Below are 24,224 nucleotides of genomic sequence, written 5' to 3' on the forward strand. Positions count from 1 at the left end.
TCCGTTGAAAACCCTTCTGGACCTCCTGCAATAAAGTTATCGGTCGTGTAGCCCACCATGACCTCCACCCCAAGGCAGCACAGCCGGAACCCTTCCATCCCCGCGCACGTAGTTCTCTCAGACCCCACCGAGCTCGACCTTTCACCCTCCAAAGCCCGAGCATACCACGCCACCACCCACGCCTGGACCCAGGTGTCGAATTGGCTTACCCAGGTCCTCCCTTCCGGCCGCCTCCCGCCTTTCGAACAAAATGTCGAAACTCTCGCGTACCTGCAGAGCCTGATGCATGCCAACCGAGCGGCAGACAAGGAGCGGCAGCTTCTGTTCGAGGCGCAGGAGGCGCAGGTGAAGATTTACCAAGAGCACGCGGAGGCGGCGAAGGGAAGTCAGGGTGCAGCCCTAATGGGGGATTTGGCTGGTGCGTTGGGGTCGGAAGGGGAGGACGTGCTTAGCTCACTTGCTGAAGCGACAATCCGGTTGAACCACCTCCCACCCGAGCCGGACTCGGCATCGCCAGGCGGCTCTCCGGAGACCGAGTTGGGACAGAGGATGCTGGGCCTCACTCTTTCAATCTTTGAGCTGGAGCAGGAGCTCGCCTCTTTGTCTGAGCTGCGATCATCGCTTGAGGCTCAGACCTCGACAGCTGTCCCCACGGCTGCTGAAGATGAGGATGCGCAAAACTCAATTGTAAACTTAAGGCAGCAGACCTCTCAGCTTACGGCCCAGACTAAGCATCTGTCGCTGAAGATTGCCGAATATCAGGACCGGATAGCAGCTCTCTCGAGAGCGGATGGATACCAAGGCATTGACATGAATGAAGTCAAGCAGACCGAGAAAGAAGTGGCTGCCCAAAGAGTTGTTGTTCGAAAACTGGAAGAGCGCCTAAAGGAGTACCACGGGCTCCCACCTGATCTGGAGGCAAGCCGTGCGGAGGTGAGGCGGGCACAGGGTGAGCTAGAGAGGTGGAAGAGAAAGAGGGAGGAGGTATTTGAGGGGATTGGGGGACTTTGATAGATTACTGATACATTCTCTTTTCAATGACCTCTGGCCGCGGTATGGATATCAATTGAAGGCTACACCGACTTCCACCTCCAAGCTCTTGCTTCAGGACGACTCGGGCCACCTCAAGCACCGTATTCCTCTGCAACATTCCCCGACGTCGGACTCCAAATAGGGTTTCAAGCATCATACAAGGACAACCTCATTGATCTTCAGATCTTCTTCCGGCCGAAGAGGTTTCTGGACTTCTTTCTGGTTAAATCAGCCCGTCTCCTTCACTATCGCCTCATGGCATGACTTTGAAGCTTACTTTGGTCCACTGGTACCATGAACAACCCGGTCCTGAGCTCGGCCCACTTTATCGGCTCCAGCCTGCAAGGCGCCTCTGGTCGAGTCAGGCTGACTCTCACTGCAGCAGCCCAGGTCAGTAAATTGCTGAAGCCGGCAGAGACGATTCATACCGTGCAGCAGTGTCGGCATTGTCGGTGGTGTGCTCCTTTACTTTCTCGGATCTGCTTTTGAAGATTCCAGGCGTGATGCTCTCCTTCACCTTGGTGCTGAAGTTCTTGCGGCCGGGATCCGACATGGTGGTGAGCTGATTGCAGGTGTTGTGCCTGGAAGAGGGAGAGGAGACTCTGTTGGTGGAAAGGCAGAGCGATATAGCAGCTACACGAGCTATCAGTGTGAGAGCAATGAATTGTCACGAGTGTTGATGGCTTGCTAGAAGAAATGCTTGCGGTACAAGTAGCTTCGGGAGGTGAAGAGTGACCGAGGGCAGAAACGACAGTAGATCTGCACCGAATTCGAGGGCAGGAGCATGAGGTAGCAACAACCGTAAGTAAGTGAGATTGCTCTCATACCTTTAGCAATCGCGACTGTATCTCTGCGAACTTGGCTCTTGCCGCCAATTAGCTTAAGAGTGCTCTAACCTCTGCGCCCGTCCTTGGATAGAGATCGGCGAGAGATCGTATTTCATCTCCTTCCGCGTCGACTTCACCGTTAGGGCCTTCCATGTCTGCTTGGTGGATCATTCCCTCCAGTTCGTCAAACTCAGCACAGAATCTGTCGACGGCTTCGCCAATAATGTCCTTTGCCGCCGACTTGTCACTCATTCTGGAAAGACCTTCTTGTGCGTCCATCAGTCCTGAAGCAAGGAAGTCGTCAAGGACCAGAGCCGCATTGGTCAGGTTCTCTATGAACCACTTTCGCCTCATTTCCTTGTCGGGCCGAGTATCTGCTTCCTGCAACAGCGCTCCAATGCCCGATGCATCGAGCAAGGATGTCGTTACTGATTCTGACAGGCTGTCTCTAATTGTTTGAAGCTCGCTGTTGACCTTGTCGAGCGGCAAACTGATCGGAGGTACCTGGGACAGAATAGACCGGAGCGACATCTGCAAAGCCGTCAGATAGTTAGCCTTGTAGATGTTGCTTTCTCGAACTTCAAGCAGCTGAGAGGCACCGTCCGCGCAGGCATCAACTATGCCAGACAGTACTGCTGAGAACAGCCGTTCAAGCTCCGAGCCTGTCATTTGCGGACCACGAGAGCGTGCGATGTCTGTGAACTGCTTCAAGGCGACGTGAAGGAAAGTGGGGGGACTGAGGTCTGGCGAAGGTGTTGTGTCCGCCGTGGCTGCCCCAACTTCTTCGTCCATCGTGTCTTTGAAAAGGCCAAGCACAGCCGTCTCAAGCTGCACCAGGGTATTGTCGATCGTGGTGCCTGATCCGATGAGCTTTGAGAAGATTTCCTGATAGAATGTGAGAAGGTTGAAGACCTTGTACATCAGCACAGGATCTCCGCTGTTCTTGACCGCAACTTCAATCCGTTGATGCAACGTCTGGCAGACGCCGACCATGTTGCGGCTGACGAGGTCGCTAAGAGCCTTTTGCCCATCGAAGACATGCTCCGATGTATCATCTTCTTCGGCTCGCTCATCAACCCCACCGGGCCTTCTTACACGAGCCCAGGGCTCGCTCGTATGGCCTACTGCAAGGCCTTTAGAGATCTCATTGGCGTCGGAAATGAAGAGGCCTTCAAGTGCCTCCTTCTCCGAGACAGCCGCAGAATGTATCCAGGCCAACATGTCGCCAACATAGCGGAGCGGATCGTGGGTGGAAAATTCAATGGCTTGGCCACTGCCGGTGCCGGTCAGAGCACCCTGGAAAGCTTCAGATAGAGTAGTTTCCCTTGCCTGTGCGAAGAAGTCGAGACAATTCTGAAAAAGCGTTGGGCGGTCAGAAAGCACTCTCAGCGCCCGTCGAATCGAGCCACTGATGTGCGGGTCCTCCAGATCAAGACCTTTGAACTCGCGTTGGATCCAGGTATAGAGCTTTTTGAAGCCAGCGTCAAGATTCCTCGTGGTTTGCTCCATGAGCTCGAGACCCAACCTTTGGGTTTCGGTACCAAGGAGGATCTCGCAGTCCTTGTGAATCTGCTGGACTCTTTGCAACACGACAAAGAAGCGCTCATCGAGAGGCTCAGCAGAGCTCGTCAGAGTCTTGAGGTCGGCATCGGAGAGAGTGAAGTGTTTGCAAAAGACTTCTAGAAGTTGCTGCTTTGCTTCGCCCTCCTGCTTTCGAGCCAAGAGAATGGAGGCTTCTTCCAATACGGGCGCAGACTCTTGCTTTGCTGCCAGGATGTGACCTCTCATCTGGTCGCAGGTGTCGTTCAACCTAGCCAACAGAACCCCGACTCGCTTTAATTGCTGAGCTGAAGTGTGAGTGCTTGTCACACGGTGTGCCAACGACATGCTTACCTCTGCCACGTGTCCAAAGTCACCAACAATCCGGGCATTTGCATCGATAATCTCCTTCTCCGCGATAGATTTGAGAGTCTGCGACTTCTGATACTCAGACTGGACATCGCGAATATCAAACAAACGAAGAGCTTCACGTATCTCAGAGTCGGCATAGGATGCTGAAAGGACAGTTGCTAATTTTGTCGAGAGTGCATTGGCGCTCCTGGAGGTAATGCCATCCTCACCGGGTGAGAGTGGGCTGCCGAGGCCATCGCCATCAGGACCATCGATCCCAGATAGGTAGGCATCCATTTTGTTGAGTACCGAACAGAAGAAGCAAGGCGAGATTGTGTCTGGTGCGTTGTAAACGTGGTGGGTCTCAAAGCTCAATTCTCATTGGACGATGACTATGAGAAGGCGACAAGGCGCCCTGCTCAGTCAGATCTACTTGTGCTCGCTTCAGAGATGTTCTAATAGAACAAGTATAGACCATTACGGTCGCTGGATCACGTGCGAACTACCACTATGGTGATACCTTACTTATGATTACCTCTATCTACATTTGGGAGATCAACCATTTGACCCCAGTCACAAGGTTGGCAACGAATTGCTGCCCCTCAGGTAGACCGGGAAAGATCCAGAAATAATGCGGCAGAGCTTTGTAGAAATCAAGCTTCGTCGGCACACCGGCTTTTTTCAACGCCGCTTCCATAACAAACGCATCGTCTCGCAGTGGATCTCGTTCGCAAGCAGCAAGATACGTTGGCGGAAAGTTCTTGTGGTTCTCCTTGTCAAGTGCAACGAAGATGCTAGGATCGTCGTGTCTGGCCCCGGACGATTCGAAGAACAGCCTCATTGATTCCTGGTCGATAATGGGAGTTCCTTCTTTGTTGTCGTCATACGCCTTGTACATCGACTTGTATTCTTCTGGAACGTGCGACCAGTGTAGAGCCACCGGAACAACAGCGGCAATCCCTCTGATGCCGTTCCGATTCGCAGGGTCCTTGACGATGTGATTTGCTAGTGCGAGAGCTAAAGCACCACCAGCCGAGCCTCCTATTGAGAAAAATTTGGCAGGGTCGCCTCCGATGGAAACTGCATTCTGTCGCGCCCACTTATAGACCGTGAGTGTGTCCTGCAGCTGTGTGGGCAACTTGAACTCCGGCGTGAGTCGGTAATCGACGTTCACAATGACCGAAGATGCGTGCTCGCTCACAATGCGACAAAGAGCGTCGTCACTATTGAGGTCGCCGGTCATCCAGCCGCCTCCGTGAGTCCAGATTCCAACGGGAAGGGGCTGAGTGACGCCTTTCGGTCGATAGACGCGGTACTTGATGCCGTCGACCTCGCCATCCTCGGCGCTTACTGCCTCACTTGGTGGCGGAGCTTGTTTCCCTAGCATTTCAGCTAAACCATTCGACATAGCCTTAATCTCCTCGGGAGTGCCGCGGAGCGTCATTCGGCCTCCCAGGCCTTTCTCTAGCTTCGGATGTGTTAGCGTGTACAGTGTCGTATAGAAGTGGAGCTACCTCTAGCCAACTTTGAGTGTATGACATCGCGAACAGAGGCTACGAGAACGTGAGTGGGAAAAACAACAGCTGTCGAAGAGGGCAGCCGAGAGTGAAGAGTAGCATTTTCTGACACAGGGCAGGCTTTGGTGTATTTCGAGAGAGTACCAGGTACGTGACCTAGTATCCTCCAACACACGAGGCGGGGTGATTGGCTGTTCCCCGCAAGGGCCAGACCATCCGAAACCATGCCTCGGTAGACTTTTGCGAGCGCCTGGCAAGACAACGTCGGAAAGGATGAGTCAGAAAAGAGTGACTGAAGGGAGCTCTCTCTCCGGGATCCGAAGTGTATGGAACGGCCCAATCAGGAATGTCAGCCATCGCCTTAACATCAGTAGTACGTCAAAGAGTTTCGCATAACACAACACGCAGTAATCGCGAATCTTTCAGGGAGCCTCATCCTGCCTCACATTCGCAGCTTTTCGTGGCAGTCGGGCAAATCGAGCAGGTCAGCTGAAAGCGATGAGATATTTACCAGCCAAGGACGTCGCTGCCTCGTGATGTAGATACTCCTGTTTCATTGGCCAGAAACGGCTTGATGGGACGAAAGACTCTACGCTTGTCGCTTCGTTTCGTTGCATGGTGACGAAGACAGTGGGATCGCACCAGCCGGTATCGCTCGCAGGAAATGTCACACCGCAAGAAAGCTGGTACGTGCTGTATGCGACGCCCCGCTGTGAACGATGCATTCTGTAAAATCGTGTCTTGATATGCAGTGCTATGTACAGAGCACCTTTGGACGCAAGAGTCGCTGATTGTATCGGTTGCTGTAGCTCACAACACCTGGGTTTCGGCCTGGACGCTGTCAGTCTGGGGTTAGTCGGCGGTAGATAGGAGCCACATACTTTCCACCTGCTGTTCACTGAGCCACAGTTAGCGATTGCATCATCAAGGACAGTAAGAGCCTACCTTCAAATCCAGCAGGAGCTTCCACAGCCTCGGACTGCCCTCTGAAAACGCCAGTGATTCTCTGGTCACGTTCCATCACTGCCCCCCTCGTCAGTCAAATCTGCTTATTTGTAGTCAGACTTGCGTACTTTGCCTCTCCCACATATCGAGGTTCCATCTCGGCCTCTTCTGGTTGTTGTTGTAGTATCTTATCGTGGACAAGCCGACTCCCTGGTATTCATCGTCAACCGCTGAAGGACAGTGTGAGGTAGTGAACGTACTGTAACGCCAAAAAGACCGATCATAATCCCGTAAGGGAGCAGGGCTTCGAACGGCACACCCATTGTGACGCTCGTTGTAGGATCGTAAAGTCAGTCGTCGCTTTCTCGCTGTCGGGTCTGAACCTGAGTGCGAGGGTCGCCGGAGCTTCGAACTGCGGAGGGATGATCACGCTATACCCAATTTGGACGCGAACTCGCCAGTCGACCTTTCCAGCGGTGATGGCGCAGAGGAATTGCGCCGGACAAGCCAGCCGCCTCTACATCTATCGCAGCCTATCCTACGACGCGTATCCTATGCCTACGATTGATACCTAGGTGCCCGTCTCGGTCCGACCGGAACGAAAGAGACGCATCGTACGCGTCGCATTCTTGCACCCCTCCTGGCTTCGCCAGACATGCACTGAACACGCGGCAACCCACAGCCAATCTACAAGGACTCACGTTCAATAGACAGTCACCAATCTGTCATGGCCACGGCAGCACGTATCAACTCAGACAAACATTGACGCGTGGCTACCGGCTAAAGTCGAGTCGCTAGGGTAGAGCCGGCGACACAGCAAACAAAAGATATGCCACCGCCTGTCTCGGAATATTCTGAAGACTACACCGAAGAGAGCTGGAAGGCCTCTACGGACGAGAACATGGAGCAAGACGACTCTTTGCCTGCACCCGAACCCACCGAGCTACTTAATGAAGAGCAGGCTGTGGACAATGCTGCAGGTCAAGATGGTGTTGATGCCACAGAAGATACGGTTGATGACAGCGAGTTGATTGCTCAACTACAGCGGTCAGCACAGGAGTATGATGGTGATGAAGGAACGGCTGACATGTCCAAGCAAGACTCGGAGCAAGAGGACGACGAGGATGAGGAGGATGCGGCATCATCAAGCGAGGCAGTGGACGAAGCAGAGGCAGCTGCTGGAAAAGATAACCAAACCGAGTCCGAAGCCGAGACCGAATCATCTTCCACCGACGAAGCTGACGCAGAGAGCAGTAGCTCAGACACTGGCGAAGACGATGTCGAAGAGCTGGAATCCGATTCTTCAGACGCTGAGGCAGAATCCCCGGGTGTAAATTGCATCTTCTGCGGCAAGCCTAATACCGACAATTTGGATCGAGAATCAGAGACATACCTAGCATGTGCCATCTGCGCAAACCCTGCCCACCAGGCTTGTGCCCGGGGAAATGAGGCGCTAGGAGAAGATCAGGACATAACTGCCTGGCGATGCCCAACCTGCGCCAACAACGAAGCACAGTCTGAGTCGCCCAAGTCAGTGCTGGCCCGAGCTAGGAACTCCAACTCCGCTCCACGACTCGTCCGTGACCTGCTCCCCGTCTCTCGAGGGCTTCAGAAGCCAAATTCCCATTCGATATTTGCGCAGCCCTTGTTAGATGCTGAGGATGGTGGGCGTTCTCTTAGAAAGAGGAAATCGCCAACTCAAGAACCACTCCCTTCAGAAAAGCGACGACGGAAAACCACACCTGGAGCCACAGAACCTCCAGATGCCGAAGCGACGCCAAGAGAACGTGCCGTGGCGCATTCGACCAGAAGTGCGTTACAGCCGCAAAGAAGTGTGCCATTTGCCCGTATTCTCCAACACCGACCTTTTCACAAACCACCGCCTCACAAATTCATCCTGGCTTTCAGATTGGGTCAGGAGAGAATTGAAAATGTCCTCAGCAAGCCTCCCCGACCTGGTAGACCGCGCAATCGGAAACAGAGGCCGCCCAAAATTCCAGCTCCGCCTATATACCAGCCTCCAGTGCCCAAATTCCCAGCCTTACCTTCGAGCAATCTGGTCTTTCCTTCGTTGTTCGGAGATAAAGATCAGGATGCCAAGCCATACGGAGGTATTTTGTCAGAGCAGGAAGCAGATACTTCGAGGTCGCTGCCTCAGTATCGAGACCGAGACATATTCGAAATCGCAAGAAAAGAAGCAGAAGAAGAACGCAGAAAAGCTTCTGAGGCTGCTGAGGCGGAGATCAACGGGGAGAACTCGGCTGCAGGCAAGCCGAATCGGACAGTCTCAGGACCGCCAAGCAAGATCAAATGCATTCAATTTGGGAAGCATGTCATAGACACATTCTATGCCGCGCCTTACCCCGAGGAATACTCACACGAATCTCGACTTTTCATATGCGAGTTTTGTCTGAAGTATTTGCCGTCAGAATTCGTCGCGTACCGACACAAGTTGAAGTGTCCGGCAAAGCATCCACCTGGCGACGAGATCTATCGCGATGGCAGCATTTCGATATGGGAAGTCGACGGCAGGAAGAAGACTGAATACTGTCAGTGTCTGTGTCTCATGGCCAAGATGTTCCTTGGGTCGAAAACTTTGTACTACGATGTTGAGCCGTTCTTGTTCTATATCTTGACAGAGTATGACGAGACCGGCTACCACTTTGTTGGTTACTTCAGCAAAGAGAAGCGACCAGCAAGCCAGAACAATGTCAGCTGTATCCTGGTCATGCCCATCCACCAGCGGAAAGGTTATGCAACCTTCCTCATCGACTTCTCCTACCTACTCACTCGCATCGAAGGTAAAGATGGCTCGCCGGAGAAGCCATTGTCCGATATGGGCTTGACGGCATACAGAGCTTACTGGGACTTGACAATATCCAAACATCTGCTTCAGCTCGGAATGAAGCCATTCAGCACCAGAACGCTTATGGCGCGGACTGGCATGACCGCTGATGATGTTATTCACTCTCTGGAACGACTTTACGCTTTCACCCGCGACCCTGCCACCAAGACATATGCCATTCGCTATGATAAAAAGCTTTATGAGTCTGTTGTTGCCGAGTATGAGTCAAAAAAGCATCGTGAGCTGAAAGAAGAGAACCTCGTTTGGACGCCATATATCATGGGGCGTAGCGACCAAGCCCATCTCGATAATCAGCCATTGCAGACTATTGCGCCTCGTGAAGAAGATCTCGAGGACGAGGACGAGGAAGCAAGCGTGCAAGCCAAAACCAGCAAGACTGACAACGATGCCGTTTCACCAAAGTCTACACCCCACGCCGCCTCACGCGCCCAGTCTGAATCGAAGCAAGATCCTGCGCTTGTAGATGATAAAGGAGTCATCGCCCCTGGCCCGCCTTCCACCGGTCTAATCAACGCGACCGTCTCCACGGAAATCACCTCGGAGCCAAGGATCAACGGGCACGTTAGCGGCGACGAAGGCGCCAAAGACTCCGAAGTCCCCGCCGAAGGCTCGCTTACCGGCTACGCCCTCGCCTACCGCACAAACAACATCCCACCCATGCGCTTCCAAATCACACCACCCATTCCCGCTGCCATGCTGCGCAACCGCAGCATGAAGAAACGCACGGCTGCGGCAGCATTCGGGAGAGTGAGTGCAAATGGTGCCGCCGGGAAAGTCAGCCCCACGCCCATGTTGCCAACGCGTAGTTCGCCGAGGAACGCAGGCAGCGTAAATGGAGGGAGGTCAAGTCGCGGGGTCTCGGAAGAAAAAGTCATGACCCCGATGAGGCGGAGCGGGAGGAAGAGTGCACTGGCAAATGTAGAACTGGCCAGTCTGGATGGCACCAACGAGGCCGAAAAGGATGACATGGAAAGCGAACCAGAGGATGAAATGGAAGTTGAGGTTCAGGCGGCCGAGGGCAGCGAGGAAGATGAAGAGAGTAGCGAAGAGGATGATGAGGAGGACGAGGCAGAAGACGATAATGATGACGAGGACAAAGATCCGGACGCTGAGATTGAGGAGGAAGAGAGTAGCAGTGAGGACGACGAGGATGCGAGCGAGATAGGTGTGGCGGAGGTGGAACCTCTCGCAGCTGATGAGGACGAAGACGAGGACGCAGAAGGGGAGACTGATGACGACGATGCGCCGGGCGAGGATGACGAGTAGTAGAACTCGCGGTACCGCTTAAAGGCTGGGCTGTGGATTGAAACTTACAATGGGTTACAGCACCACGGGATTGGACTGCCCTGCAGCATCGAGACAAAAGCCGAAAGGTATAGGTTCGGCCTCGGTGTTCTGGTGTCTTGATAGAGTCCGGTTGGCGGTCTATTCAAGCCGCGCAGCTCGAATCGTAGAGAACTTTACGATGCTGCATATAAATGATCAGCATTGCTAGTACCAAGGTAGGCGTACACACTGTTCAGGAATTGAGCTTTGGCTTGCTCCAGCCTGGCCTCGTGCTCTTCATAGAAAAAGCGAGGTGGTGAAAGAAAGCACAGGAACTGATTTTGCTCCAAAAAAACTTGTCAAGAAGTCCTTCACAATCCGGAACATATGTATAGTGGAAGGTGCGTATAGACTATACTCTGCCAAGAAGGCGTCAGCGGCCCCACTTCTCTATCCGCACATATTACCTAATCCGGAATAGAAAAAGAAAAATCTTGAAGGTGAGGGGCCCCCCACCTCAGACTCTCGCTTGAGAGGCCAAAAAAGACCGTGTGCGTAGGGAGAACACTCTCCCACATCGTGGGCTTCCTCAGGAGCGCAAAAAAGGTAATGTTGGTTGAAGAGAGTGGGATTCGAACCCTTCTTATTGTTAGCGGGCTTGTTACACTGTGTTTTTCACAGAGCTCGTGACTTACCACGAGGGTTGCCCCACCAGGATGCAATGTTAAGACTGAGGCCTTAACCTGGCGCCATAACCAACTCGGCCATCTCTCCGAGTTACTTGTTGTGACAAGTTCTGTTGTGTTGTTGGACGGAATTTCCACAATGTGAATATATATACTATTTTCACAGCCACTAAGTTTTAGGCGGAGTTCGCCTGCACTAGCGCTGGACTCGCTTAGCATTCCGCTTACAGAATGGTCTTGCAATGACCAAGATTGAAGTTGGCCTTGGAATTTGAATTTCAAGTGAGCTCAACTCGAGGAATGAGGAGATCAAGAAAGCAGACCTTCATCCATGAGCCGTGGCTTTGATTCCAATGTCCTGAGTCGGACCACCTTGCGCCCGACTCCGCCGGACAGAGCCGAACTTTCGCCTCCTCACTGGTACCTCTCGCTTCTATGTATAGATATCACCGTTCTCGGGCGTAACGCGCCAGTCATATACTCATTCGGAGGCTTCCACCAGTTCCCAGGATCTGGTTAGAACGTCGGTAATGCTCATCAGGAGGCCTTCACCAACTTTTAGGATCTAGTTAGGATGGCAATGATATGCACCTCGAGAGTCTAGCCGCACTTTGCAGTGCTTGCCTCAAGGTCGGTCGTCTGTTCATTGGGAACCCTCTCCCCACTTCCAGTACCTTGATCTACGACATCTCGCACCATCATTCCGAGTTGTGCTCGAACCTTGTTTTGGCTCCAGGTCGTCGTCACCCAGGTCTAGGCATTAATCGACACTCTCTGGTTGTTGATCTCCATGGACGCTCCCTTTGCTGCCCTTCCGGGTGCTTTGAAACGGCAAGGACCCGGTAATATCTCTCCTTGCCACAGGAATTCCGTGCTCGGCGGATAGTCTGTTGCGCAAATGGTGCACAGAGGTCATTGCAGCATACCAAAGATTAGAGAACAACAATAGCGTCATTTGAGGCAAAACAATCCGGCTCGCGGCCATTTCTTCAGTATCTGAACGTAACGATATCTGCTTTGCTACTGGAAATTGATCGTAAGGACACCGAGTTGACTGTCAGCCTTCGCTTCGCTTCCCTCACTCCGCCAGCATGCCGACTGACATCGATAGAACGGGGTCGCTTGAAGCCCAGGACTCAGACTTGCGCCTTCTTGCCATTCACTCCTGATCAACATCGGAGTATTTCCTCTCAGTCACAGTATATTTGTGAAGGAATACGCCAGAGACTTGCTGACCAGGTGGAGCTGGCCCTATCCCTCGAAGATTCTCCCGCGGGCAATGTGAGGATTGTTCTTTGCAATGGCGCTTGGGCAGCGGGAGACCCGTAAAGTCTCTGTCGTTGAGTTGCTCAACACGGACCAGCACAGAGGGCCATATCAGGTAAGATGGTAAGGACAACGTGCCTGCTACGCCCCTTAGTGTCGGCACAGCCCAAGCAACGTCCAACTGGCAGCGATATACAGTCAGTTACCTTGATAGACAGTCACCTCGATAGACAATCACTCAAAAGGACGGTCAGCATAATGCGAGACCTAGACTTGCGGTCGCCGCATGTCTCGCCTCTGTCGTGGAACCCACCAGCAAAAGGTCATGCAGGGGATGCAAAGGTCTGGAGTGCAGTCTGCACCGAGCCATGTCATGAGAACAAATCTTAATGATACGAGGGAAAAACGTGAGCGGCAGGGATCTGTGGCAAGGAAGCTCGCAGACGCCACAATTTGGCTTGGGTTGATGGTAGACGCCCATGAAGATACGAAAGTAGAGCCCTGTGAACTGCCGGTCAACGTGTGTGGGTCACTCATCTGGACATAACGTGCCCCTCGTGTTTCTCCTAGATTCGCTTCGAGATGTGGCGTCCGACCCTTTGACCCACGAGATCGAATCAAGCGCCAGAGTCCATTGGGAAGATTTCCGATACTCGGTTATCGTGGGCATTTTCGAGCGCAAGAGGGCGCGATCTCTGTTGCAACTTCTGCCAGCCACGAAAGCCACCGTGATCGCCCCGATACAAGGGCCGAGCCAGAATGGATGAGTATACGCCATGTGGTGACCTGCGGGAGGAATGTTAGCCTGTTTAGCCAGTCATGAGCGTGGCCAGCAGGGTTGCATCCAAGCGTGATGAGGTTTCCCTAGCTTGCCACGCGCTAAGACGGTCACCAAGAGCTGTCAAGCCTAAGCGATCTCCCTGCTAGCGGGGTCTGGGGGCCTCTTTCCGTCATGTTCGTTCCCCTTCGGCAGCTTTTCGTAACCGACCTCTCTATCAACGTCGTCCAGTATGTCGCTCAGGCCGAGCTGCATCTCATAGCCGCCCACGTGGCTGCAGGATCAATCCAGGATCCCTTGTGCGATTCCGTCGGGCTACAGCTTTGCCGACCTTGCCCAATAACAGATCTTGCTTACCCTTGTTAACGAAATTCACCCTGTTGAAGATCCATGCTCGGTGTTGACCTGACTTGTCACATTGTCCTGTTTTCGGCTGCAGGATGGCGAAAGACTGGCCGGATAAGGATGGACACTCACATCCGAGTTGACATTTTCGCAAGCCTCCTGTTGCTGCAGCAAGGGTTCTGATCGACATGGCAACGTTACTCAACGCCTCGAGGTTGCCATTCTCTGCCCTTACTTTCCACGTGGCTGTCGCGTGGCTGTCATTTTCAACATCCCTGTGACAGACACTGACCCTTCCGATACAAATCGTGGAGTACATCCCGTGTCACAGACTGTGCTGCTTACGCATGACGTACCTAGGATCACCTACAATACGTGACATATCAATCCTTGGACAGTCTGTGTGCGGCACTCTCAGACATATCCTCAGATCCACCATAGTGGCGTTGGGCGGGCACCATCACTTGCGTCCAGCTGCCCCCCACGGAGCAGGCATTGCGTCGGTCGGTCTGCTATGCTCGGCTAAGCCCCGTGCAGCATGCTTCGCGGCACCAACTTATCATGACTACAAGTCCATCGACGTCGGTGGCTTCCTCATTTTTGGCGAACAAGATCCGACCCGTCCCAAGACTATTCGGGTTTGCACCATTCTCATTTGAGCTGATGTTGAGTGCATATTACAGGTTTGTACTCAGATAGAGGCATATGTCTGTCCCTATATTGCCCTTGAGGTTGACCCAAGTGTTTTCTACGCCTCGCGCATGGTTATTTTGACGGCACGTGACATTGTTATATTCATTGTTCTCAAAGTCCCCCCCCCGCCATAACCCTCGAGTTCCCCCCCTCCACCTTTTCTCTCCCCAGTCACGAGCCCGCACCCTCCTCAGATCATTTCTTCTTGGGCTAAGACCGTGCCTGCAGCCTCGGGCGAAGACAGACGTACAGGTCCATCTCAAGACAGAGGTCCCGTCCCGTGGATTGTGCCATATGCTCATTCGGACCCGGGAGCATCCATACAACCATTGCACGGATTCAAATCGGCAGTGTTGATCTATGTGGCAATCGAAGGCGACAATTGCTCACATGTTTGTCAGATTCTGCACCGTGTTGACGCAGAAAAGTAGCCTGGATGGTCGAGACTGGAGTCGTTGGAAAGTCAACCCATTCCAGCGGTAGCACATCTTTATGGCTGTTACTTCTCATTGCTCCAAGAGCTCTCCCACCCACAACAAGCTACGTCTGCAGCTTATTGACTCCTGCTGCCTGATGGTTCGCGCTCACAACATTGCGATCTTTACATTTTACGACTCAACCTGGTTGCTCCTGCCTAATCTGCGCCTTCGCTCCAGCAGTACCAATATTTACCCTCAGTCTTCACCAGTCTTCACTCACAACCACTCAGTCCTCATCTCTTTACTTTCAGCTAAATTTCTGGATCTACTGCACAGTATTACAGTTCATCGACAAGTCCTGGAACCTAGCACCTACGCAACGAATCGTCTACTTCAGCCCCTACACTACCACTGCCATAGTCATAGCCAGCATCCGCTAAGCTACCTCTATGACAACCGCTCTGCTTCAGCCAGAGTCATGGGACTCAAAATTGGCATGGGGTACCACTGGAGGCGAGAGGCTACCAACAATGTCGTACTACGACCCAAATGAGGACAATATCTGGCCCGCAAGCCAGCCATGCATGAGTACTAGAATGGCAGGGTACGTATGCAGCTCGGAGATCTGGTTCCCAGACCTCTGGTATTCTATGCCGTGTTTGAGACAATGACGCTGATCCAGCCGGCTACATGCAGCTCATCATCCTATCAGCTTCATATTGAAGAGCAACCGAAGCAGGCCAAAGCACTACCACAGTCACACATTGGTAAGTACAGTGTTCCGAGAATTTTCCAGTGTTGTACTGAGTGATGACAGGCACTTCATCGACTGTCTCCGATAGCAGAGCAGCCAAAAGGCGGCGAACGAGCGAGCTGCCACCTGACAGTAAGCAGCAGTCCAAGCAGCAAAGACGTAAGTACACTCTCGTATGCTCGGTGCGCCTTGCTGAAAACGCGCAGCCCAGCACAGAGGATGCTTCCAACTCGAACCTAGTCCAGTAATCAAGTTCACGATCGACGAGAGCGATTTCTCCGATGCCTTTCCTGCAAGCCCTTACTGGTTCTGCACAGCAAGATTGCTAGATGCAGATAGCAGTGAGCCAATGCATCCAAGCGTTCTGAGGGGTACGACGACGCAGAGTCTCCAGATGACAACCAAGAAAGAGGTGCAGAGACTTGGAGGTGAGCTTGCTGCAATCATCACGAGTCTCGCTGACTCTCGCAGATCAATCAAAGCGGACCGTTGGTGCGAATAACGGCTACTTCATCTTCCACGACCTCGAGATCGCAAAGGAGGGTCATTATCACTTGCAGTTCACGCTACAAGAGCAACAGCGAAGGTCAGTTAACCCCACCATCCATGTTATCAACGATCACTAAATCTGGCAGTAGTCATGCGTGCTACGTCAAGTCAATTACGTCGGTGCGATCTGCGCCTGTAGAGGGTGAGCTGAGGCACTTACGGTTCGAGAATAGTTGCTAACGGCATCAGTACTACGGTCGACAGCTGGCATTTCGAGGCACCCCTCCAGCGAACTCGTGAAGTCGCTCAAGGATTCGGGAATCAAAGTGCAATTTCGTCAGGCGAAAGAGTGCGATGTCCGACATAGCCAAGTGGGTTAAAGCTGACAACTAACAGGCCACGAAAGTCTAAACGCGAGACATGGGAGGTCAGCGGTCCGACCCATTTAATCCTGCATCAAAACATGTGCGGAAACCCTGAGAGCGTTCAGATTGTGGGTAGTCACAGCATGATCATACCAAGCGCTCCACCCGGCGGAATGCCGATGTTCACTGGAGGTGTCCATAACGTGCCACATGGTATGCCAGACACATCATATGCGTCCGAGGTTCCCAGTCAATACAGTGGTACAATTGCACGTTTCGACCTGCGGCATGATATGGAGCATCCTACGCAAGCAGTTTACGGGACCGCAAGCAGTGCTGAGGAGCCTTTCATGGATCGAAGCTACATTACAGCCAACAACCTGCGGCACGACACCTGCGGAGGAAATGCTCACGTGTACTCAGACTACTGCCAACCGAACAGCACGATGCAATTGTCGGGCTACTCAGGCAGCATTGAACACGATGGCCTCTACAGCAACGGTGTGGTGCCATATGCCGAAGAGACGAATGGCCCCGGCACCGGCCCAGCACAGGGGATGCAGAATCTGTTGACATCATGCAATGTGTGGCAGTCCCACGACTAGCAGACTCAAAGAAGCTGCCGCCTTCCGTGGGGTAGAGTGCCCTGAACTTTCGAGCGAGGCTGTGACAGGAAGATTGATGGTCTGCTGAGTTGAAGGTGGAAGAGAAGTACTCGGTGGATTCGAATGGATGTCGACTGGAAGCCAAAAGCGAGAAGCATTCGGGAGTTCTTAGATATAGATAATCCCATACACCTCAACGGCCACTCGCTTGCACCGTTTACCGAATATCTTATACGGTCCATTGGCCCGTGCGAACATCACCCTCGTAAAGTGAATTGATACGAGCCCTAAGGAGGTCCACAGAAACCAGGAGCGAGACCCGGCGGAGATGATACTGGCCTTGGCAATCCTGCGCGCTGCATGCAACATGTGTCAACTTCCAACATACCTTCCGCTGGCATGCAGTGAGCAATGACTACACCGGCCGCCAAAATGGCAACAAATACGTCTTCAGGTACTGTGGCGCGTCTGAAATGTTCCTACAACCTCTGACTTTTGCAGAAACCAAAAGCAAGAAAAAGAAGAAGTCGAAGAAGAAAACCCCCGCGTCAGAGACCACGGGTGAACCTCAAGTCGCTGCGACCTCGACCGAGACAAACAACGATGATGCAGCAAATGCAGACCGGTCGGACGATTCCGAGGCAGAAGATCACGAGGCGACAGCCAAACCAACATCGACAGACACGCCGGTCGACGAGGGAGTCGTGGCCGAGTCGGCGAACGGCGTGCAGGCAACTGACCTCTCTGACGACGCGACGGCCCGCTTCGATGCCCTTGTCAAAGATCGCGAGAGTCTCCGGGTTGAGGTCACGCAGTTACGGCAGTCTTTAGAAGAACTACAGGCGAAGCATCAGACCGAGTTGTCGACGGTCCAGACACAACTTGAAGAGACGCAGGGTGAGAAAGACTCAGCCGAAGAGCAGTATCAAAATCTTCTCGGCAAGGTTAACACCATACGCTCTCAACTCGCTGAGCGTATGAAGAATGATGCGGTAGGGCGCTCGTGTCATTGCAGTGGTGTGCTTTACTGATTTCTTGTAGGAAGACTTAGCGCAAGCTCGGACATACATCGAGGAACTCGAAGAGCAGCGGAATACGCTACAGGAACAATACACATCAAGGTCGGCCGAGATTGAGGAGCTCAAGTCGCAACTACAGGAGCAATCCAAAGATCTCTCGAGTCTACGGAATAGATCAAATCTCTCGCAACAGAACTGGACCAAGGAGAAGGAGGAGCTGATCGAATCGGAGGCATACATGCGGGAGGAGTACGACAATGCTAAGCAGGCTATGCATGATTGGGAGGTGTTGGCGATGGAGGAGCGAACCATTCGAAAAGACTTGGCAGAACGGGTTGCTGATTTGGAAGAACAGCTGAGTGGCGTCAAGGAGGGATACGAAAAAGCCAAAGAAGAACGGGATACCCAATCGAGTAGTGTCGAGGGCCTGCAAAAGGCGCTGCAAGAGATCCAAACGCTTCGCAAATCCGAGCTGAAGGAAGTGGTGGAGAATTCGCAAGCGGAGTTGGCGGCTCTGCGGAGTCAGGTTGAAGAAATGCAAACGGCCATGCAATCTGCCAAGAGCGAACTTGAGACCACCAAGCGGGAGCTGGACAGAGCACTGCCTTTCGAGAAAGAGGTCAAGGAGAAGAACCTCTTGATCGGCAAGCTCCGGCACGAAGGGGTGATACTGAATGACCATCTTACGAAGGCCTTGCGGTTCTTGAAGAAAGGCAAGCCAGAAGACAACGTTGACAGGTATGTCTCCGTCTATGGGCCACCGGCCGCGGAGCATTGCTAATTGGTGCAGACAAATCGTCACGAATCATTTTCTTCAATTCCTTGCCCTGGACCGGTCAGACCCCAAGAAGTTCCAGGTACTGCAGCTGATTGCAGCTTTGCTAGGATGGACCGACGATCAAAAGGAACAGGCTGGGCTTGCGCGACCGGGCAGTAATTTCGCGGCGATAGGCAGTATGCGTGGCCTATCCGTGGCAAGTCCCATCCACCGTACGCCAAGCACACCAGCGCTCTCGCACGAGTATTTCCCAGATACCGGAAGTGCGATTAGTCCAGGGAGCAAGGAAACGCTGGGAGACTTGTGGCAGAATTTCTTGGAGCAAGAAGCGGGCCTGGCTGCAAAGGGCAGTAAATCGCGAACTGCTAGTCAAAGCACAGCGACGGGTCCGCCCAAAGAGTGAATGCCGCTTTGGCGAACCATTCAACGATGAACGATGTCACGTCCGAGCACAGCGTCCCACCGAGCACCAGAAGCGATAGAGATGATTGAATGAGTGCCCTGCTGAGCAGCAGAGACTAAGTAATACGGTCTGCGATGAGAGTGAAGCCGATCAATTGCTTCCGTCGTTGCAAGAGAATATCTGGCTAAGCCGCAAAGGGCTAGCAAAACGGGGGTCGTGCCTGCACGATGCAGCGAAGTAAGCCCCAGATTCGCTGTCTCGGTGTGGCGTGCCAGGGCCGCCCCCTTAGCGAGCTAGGCGGTCCCCTCAGCCCTATCTAGACCCTCGTTCGACTCAAGTCTTTTACCGCATTTTAGAGATCGTCGCCAGGACTCCAAGGCCGTGCCCTCTTAGCTAATATGCCGCAAGGCAAACCCATCCCGCCCCAATCGGCCGCAAAAGTACTTTTCACCGTCCGAGCTCGCTAAGCGAGGCGTCCTGCTCGGCCACCCCCGGCTCCTGTACGCAGTTTTGATCGACTTCAGCTTGCTCTCGGAGTAGCATCACTGCACCCCATCTCGATGAGAGCTTATACCGCATCTAGTGCGCAACATCTGACTTTTGGCGTGTACGGCGGGATGCAGCGAAATCCTGTTAGGTCTGTCAGCACGTCGCTGGCAAGGCGGGTTATCGTTAACATGTCAACATTTGTTCATCATCAGACGATGGCGCCACAGCCTCGTAAGGCCTCACGCGGTCTATGCGGCCTCGGACTCTCGTGCTCTCTTATTTCCTCTGCCACGTGGGAGACTACCGGCTCCAGGAACCTAGATCTCCTTTACGCAGAAGATGACTATACCACCCCTGTCTACAGCCGAGCCTGCCGTCGGCCGCTTACCCATTCTCTGGGCTCTTGGACCTCTCGTCAGTCTTCTGGAACCATGAAGCCCTCCTCAGGCCATCCAGCTGAATCAGAGATCGACGGTTCGAGTGTCACCGTTGCTCACAGCCTCGACGCTTTCCGCAGCCTGCTCGCCACCTCGATGAGCTGTGGGCCGCTGCTACCCATGTCACTTCGTTGAATGACCGGCATTGACTAATTCCTGCAGTATAGAGCCTCAAGCTAAGTCCTGTGGTCATCATGACCCCGGACTTGTCTGGCTCTGACCGTCTCGGTATATATCCACTAGGCCCACAAGGCAGAGCGGCCCCATTCTTGATGCATGTGCCTGCCCAGACATACACTGCCGGTGAGCACAAACCCTCGGTCCTTTATCCGCACCCCAAGACGTTTGAACTGGCCGTAGCCGGGTGGTTTCTGCCCAACAGACCCGCCCGCCCCCAATCCCTCCCTCGAGCCGTTCGTCTGGCCCATAGCCTGGACTTCCTCTTCTGCTGTTACTTGAGCCACTGTGCTTGCTCTATGCCATATTCAAGTCCATCGTCGGTAGCGCTTTCGACTTTCATATAGCGCTATACGATGTCAAGCGACGGAAAACGGATCAAGCGCTGGGCTCCTAAGGTGTTTTCCGGGTGCTTGACCTGCAAGTATGCCCAACGTCTATGCCCCTGGACTTCAGTCATGGCTTACCAGATCGCAGGCGCCGGCGTATCAAGTGCGATGAAACGAAGCCTTCTTGCTTAAGGTGAGGTTACTCCATGAACGTAGTGCCAGAGACTGACAAGCGATAGGTGTGGTCGCAGTAATCTTCAGTGCGAGGGCTATGCCACACCTCAACCACGTATTTTCGAGCCTACCAAGAAGGGTGAACAATCACAGCAACCACGAGCTTCGCAGTCGACCAAGAAGCCTCGCAAGCTGTCGTCTCCGCCACCTTCGCCTTCCACTCTTGCTACTCTGCTCATCCTCGATTCAGAAGACCAGCAATCCTTCGACTATTACATGCGAGAGACAGCGGTCTTGTGTTCCATCTACTCTAGGCGCCATTTCTGGACAGTCGTTGTCCCACAGGCAAGCACAGCGCATCCGGCGGTAAAGCACTCCTTGCTCGCCTTGTCGATAGTCCACCAATCCATTGTGTCCGAGATTGGTCTGAGCATGGTGCATGATGGGCGGCTGCTCCATCACTACAACGCTGCAATCAGAGCTATTACTCAGGGACAGCCTACCACTGACGTTGTCTTGATATCCTCAATGATGTTCTTCTTTATTGATTTCTTTAGAAGAGATGGTACCCAGGCAGCAAGTCACCATATGGAAGCGGCGCTAAAGATCCTGGATGAATTCAAAGCTGGCAAAAGTCACACTCAATCCACATCTTATGATACAATCAGCAAACACATCGAGCCCATCATCCAGATGATCCAGATGTTTGGACTGTGTCTAGACACTGGCCGTGATATACCTGAAACACACCCGAGCCATGTTGCAGCCACAGATTTCGCCCTCCTTGTAGGTGCTGCGAACTCTGAGAGCACCGTCGCACATTTCAAAGCCGTCATACAATCACTCCTCCGTCTGGCGGTGCAATCTACCCACATGGCTGATCCAACAGCAGAGCTTGATCGGCTTCAGTTGCAATTGTTCCGGGTGTTTGCCATGATAGGCAGGCTAGGGGGGTGTGGCACCGATAGGCATTTGTGTGGTCGGCTGTTCTCAATACACCACGCTATGGCATTTACTCTCCTTCGAGAGCTGAAAGAGTTGTTGAAGATTCCAGAAACACTGCACGAAGACGGTATAATAGCGCTCTACACATTTGTTGTGGATAAGCTAGAAGAATACCTGTCACCACCCCGACTCACTACGGATCCACAAGTCGGCGCATGGAAGGAACTTGGATTCATCGCTCCTTTGTTTACAACGATAGTAAGAGCACCAGACGAAGATCTTGCCGAGAGAGCATTGAAGCTCCTTCGGACGCTTGACTGCACCGAGGGTCAATGGACATCGGGTTTGGCTGCGGATATCGCTGAGGCGCTTGCGCAGGCGGATGTTCAAGATATTGTTGGCTTCGACCTGAGCTGTCTGAGCTTCGAACGCAAGCCGCACACGCTTAGAATCTACAGAGAAGGACAAGAGGCGCTTTTCGATCACTACCTGCCTCTCCCGGCAGACGAACTAGATCGCCTCGACCTCGTAAGTATGGCACCAACCTTGGAGAGTGTCAAGCTGACAGTAGCCTTAGGATGCCACATTGATTATCGTCCACAACTACGGCTACCAGTTCCACACCGTTGCATGAATCGGAAACAGCTTCGCGTAAGCGTCCCGATCTATCGGTACTCCACCAGGCCTATTTTGGGACATACAGACTCCGGGCGGGTTGCCTGGCCTTGGCCTCTACAAGGCGCCCACGCCATGACTGCATGCCCCCCAAGCTCGGGATTCGCCCCCAAACTTACACCAGCCCATACGAGACGCGATTGGCGCTTCAAGGGATGCCCCTATTCGAAGAGACAACGTGTGGCGCACTACAATCTTGTCGTTGCCCACCAAACGTATGTTGTCAAACAAAAGTTGAGGATCGCAGCCACGCTCCCGAACGAAAGGCCAACATTGTTCGACGATGAGGCCCTCCAATTTGATATGGACAACCAGAATTAATCTCGCTTCGGAGCTCTTCGACGTTATCTGACAGCCTTGTCACCGTTCGAAAGGTAAACGGCCTGATGCAACACGTTTCAACAGCACAGGGTACGCGAACACTATATTCTCCAGTTTCGGAATTATTACAAGCGACGGCGCAATGGTATTTTGGGGAGCAGCATGACTCCGTTGCTGGCATAACGATTGATTTACTACACTATCAAAGCGATTACTAGACGATTTCAACAAGTGACTATTGTCGGGAGACGCAGCATAGATAGCAAAGGAGCGGCGCCTTCCTCCAAGGCTTCGAGCTTCGAATCGCGGGAATGACTTCGAAGCATTTTGCCTTGCCTTGACATTCTTCCTATGGTGATACTCAAAAAGCCATGCTATGAACTGACAGCAGGAAAGTCGATCAGAAGCTCGCTTGTACTGTTTTTGAGTTAGCAGGAAGTGTGCCGGCTGCTCGCTAGCATTTGCGATGGTCACTCTTGTCGCACCCTCACCAAACATGGCTGCCACACATTCGCCAAGCATGCACCATGGCCTATAGAACAAGGCAACAAGAGTCTTACTATGCAGCATTGTCTCCTGATAAAGCAGCGCCGAGGCAACAATCGCCCCTTTGTTTCCCTCGCGTACGCCTCGCCCCATTGTGCTGCAGCCTCGCCTAGTATTTGAACAAGATTCTGGCCCAAATAGAAGTTCTTGATCATTACTCAGCCTTTTCTAGTTGGGTTGAACACTAACCCATCCACGAATAAGGTAAGTAAGTACCTGCACATCTTCTATCCGAGTCAGATATCCATACCCTCCCCAAACATCCCGCACGCTAGCTAGACCGCCCAGAGCGTCTTCCACTTGCACTCCCCACTGTGAGAAGAAGAAGCAGGATGTGCTACATCCACACCGACCACTTCATCTGCGGCCACACGCATTCCCGCCCCCACCAACCCGACCACTGCTCCGCCGCCCAGGCCAACCGCCCCTGCACCAAGATCTGCAAGACCATCTACCAGACCAGGCCCTGTCTGCCCTGCACGCCAGCCCTTGGAGCGTACCTGAAGCAACGTGGCTTCAACGCTGCCGGCGGTGTCCGTGTCGGTTCTCCGTTCGCGGCCTTGCAGCCCCCGGAGCGGAGGCGGGACTGGAGTGCGTACAACCCTGAGCGGCACCTGGGGGCGCGGGAGCAGCAGCGACGGCAGAACACCTTACGTGATGATGCGTTTGTGGCTCAGAAGGTGAGTGCAAAACCGATAGCCGCTCCTCGCTTCTCCTCCCCTCCTAGGCAAGCACACTGTGGGCTCATGGCGCAGCAGCAGCAGCAGCAGCAGCAGCAGCAGCAGCAGCAGCAGCAGCAGCAATCTCAAGGTATGATAGCCCCGACCCCGCCTCCCAATGTTGTCAATGTCTGGAACGGTCAGCAATTCAGCAGAAACAACAATAACAACAACAACGTCCCCTCGTCATTGGTGGCGGGCCCGTCAGCGTTCGCGATGGGTATGATGACGCAGCGGCCGGAGCAGCAGGAGCAGCGCCAGAGCCAGGTAGCGTATCGGCCTCGGGAGTACCAGCAGTATCAGGGTTACCAGCCACAGCCGCAGCAGCGGGAGCAGCAACAATGGGACAAGTCGAGGCGTGCAGACGTGAACGAGTATCTTCGCCCGTTCTGAAACCGGATTTCTAAGGGGTGGTACTGTAGAAACGTCGTTCCAGAAAGTTGCTGTGGACGGTCGGTAGCGATTTTGT

General features: G+C 53.3%; 10 protein-coding genes across 10 annotated transcripts; 6 read left to right on the forward strand and 4 right to left on the reverse strand.

Annotated features, from left to right (window-relative positions):
- Positions 1 to 57: 57 nt before the first annotated feature.
- HMPREF1541_00825 (uncharacterized protein) lies at positions 58 to 1,011 on the forward strand (the record flags this gene model as incomplete). Its single annotated transcript, XM_008713129.1, has 1 exon — positions 58 to 1,011. One exon carries the CDS (start codon positions 58 to 60, stop codon positions 1,009 to 1,011), a length of 954 nt encoding a protein of 317 aa, XP_008711351.1.
- Positions 1,012 to 1,211: 200 nt separating this feature from the next.
- On the reverse strand, positions 1,212 to 1,585 carry HMPREF1541_00826 (uncharacterized protein; the record flags this gene model as incomplete). Its single annotated transcript, XM_008713130.1, has 3 exons — positions 1,212 to 1,251; positions 1,310 to 1,408; positions 1,461 to 1,585. The coding sequence occupies 3 exons, from the start codon at positions 1,583 to 1,585 to the stop codon at positions 1,212 to 1,214; spliced, it is 264 nt and encodes an 87-aa protein (XP_008711352.1).
- A 322-nt stretch (positions 1,586 to 1,907) lies between these two features.
- Positions 1,908 to 4,046, reverse strand: HMPREF1541_00827 (uncharacterized protein; the record flags this gene model as incomplete). Its single annotated transcript, XM_008713131.1, has 2 exons — positions 1,908 to 3,701; positions 3,753 to 4,046. The coding sequence occupies 2 exons, from the start codon at positions 4,044 to 4,046 to the stop codon at positions 1,908 to 1,910; spliced, it is 2,088 nt and encodes a 695-aa protein (XP_008711353.1).
- Positions 4,047 to 4,290: 244 nt separating this feature from the next.
- On the reverse strand, positions 4,291 to 5,290 carry HMPREF1541_00828 (uncharacterized protein; the record flags this gene model as incomplete). The annotated part of the gene is made up of 2 exons (XM_008713132.1): positions 4,291 to 5,217; positions 5,264 to 5,290. 2 exons carry the CDS (start codon positions 5,288 to 5,290, stop codon positions 4,291 to 4,293), a joined length of 954 nt encoding a protein of 317 aa, XP_008711354.1.
- Positions 5,291 to 6,076: 786 nt separating this feature from the next.
- Positions 6,077 to 6,534, reverse strand: HMPREF1541_00829 (uncharacterized protein; the record flags this gene model as incomplete). The annotated part of the gene is made up of 5 exons (XM_008713133.1): positions 6,077 to 6,097; positions 6,148 to 6,164; positions 6,212 to 6,289; positions 6,340 to 6,421; positions 6,472 to 6,534. 5 exons carry the CDS (start codon positions 6,532 to 6,534, stop codon positions 6,077 to 6,079), a joined length of 261 nt encoding a protein of 86 aa, XP_008711355.1.
- A 506-nt stretch (positions 6,535 to 7,040) lies between these two features.
- HMPREF1541_00830 (uncharacterized protein) lies at positions 7,041 to 10,343 on the forward strand (the record flags this gene model as incomplete). Its single annotated transcript, XM_008713134.1, has 1 exon — positions 7,041 to 10,343. The coding sequence occupies one exon, from the start codon at positions 7,041 to 7,043 to the stop codon at positions 10,341 to 10,343; it is 3,303 nt and encodes a 1,100-aa protein (XP_008711356.1).
- A 5,968-nt stretch (positions 10,344 to 16,311) lies between these two features.
- Positions 16,312 to 16,743, forward strand: HMPREF1541_00831 (uncharacterized protein; the record flags this gene model as incomplete). Its single annotated transcript, XM_008713135.1, has 1 exon — positions 16,312 to 16,743. One exon carries the CDS (start codon positions 16,312 to 16,314, stop codon positions 16,741 to 16,743), a length of 432 nt encoding a protein of 143 aa, XP_008711357.1.
- A 473-nt stretch (positions 16,744 to 17,216) lies between these two features.
- On the forward strand, positions 17,217 to 18,943 carry HMPREF1541_00832 (uncharacterized protein; the record flags this gene model as incomplete). The annotated part of the gene is made up of 3 exons (XM_008713136.1): positions 17,217 to 17,735; positions 17,785 to 18,500; positions 18,553 to 18,943. The coding sequence occupies 3 exons, from the start codon at positions 17,217 to 17,219 to the stop codon at positions 18,941 to 18,943; spliced, it is 1,626 nt and encodes a 541-aa protein (XP_008711358.1).
- A 2,611-nt stretch (positions 18,944 to 21,554) lies between these two features.
- HMPREF1541_00833 (uncharacterized protein) lies at positions 21,555 to 22,128 on the forward strand (the record flags this gene model as incomplete). Its single annotated transcript, XM_008713137.1, has 2 exons — positions 21,555 to 22,022; positions 22,072 to 22,128. The coding sequence occupies 2 exons, from the start codon at positions 21,555 to 21,557 to the stop codon at positions 22,126 to 22,128; spliced, it is 525 nt and encodes a 174-aa protein (XP_008711359.1).
- A 1,240-nt stretch (positions 22,129 to 23,368) lies between these two features.
- HMPREF1541_00834 (uncharacterized protein) lies at positions 23,369 to 24,148 on the forward strand (the record flags this gene model as incomplete). Its single annotated transcript, XM_008713138.1, has 1 exon — positions 23,369 to 24,148. One exon carries the CDS (start codon positions 23,369 to 23,371, stop codon positions 24,146 to 24,148), a length of 780 nt encoding a protein of 259 aa, XP_008711360.1.
- Between the last annotated feature and the right edge of the window lie 76 nt (positions 24,149 to 24,224).

Source organism: Cyphellophora europaea (genome assembly GCF_000365145.1).
Source record: "Cyphellophora europaea CBS 101466 unplaced genomic scaffold supercont1.1, whole genome shotgun sequence".
Lineage (NCBI taxonomy): Eukaryota > Fungi > Ascomycota > Eurotiomycetes > Chaetothyriales > Cyphellophoraceae > Cyphellophora > Cyphellophora europaea.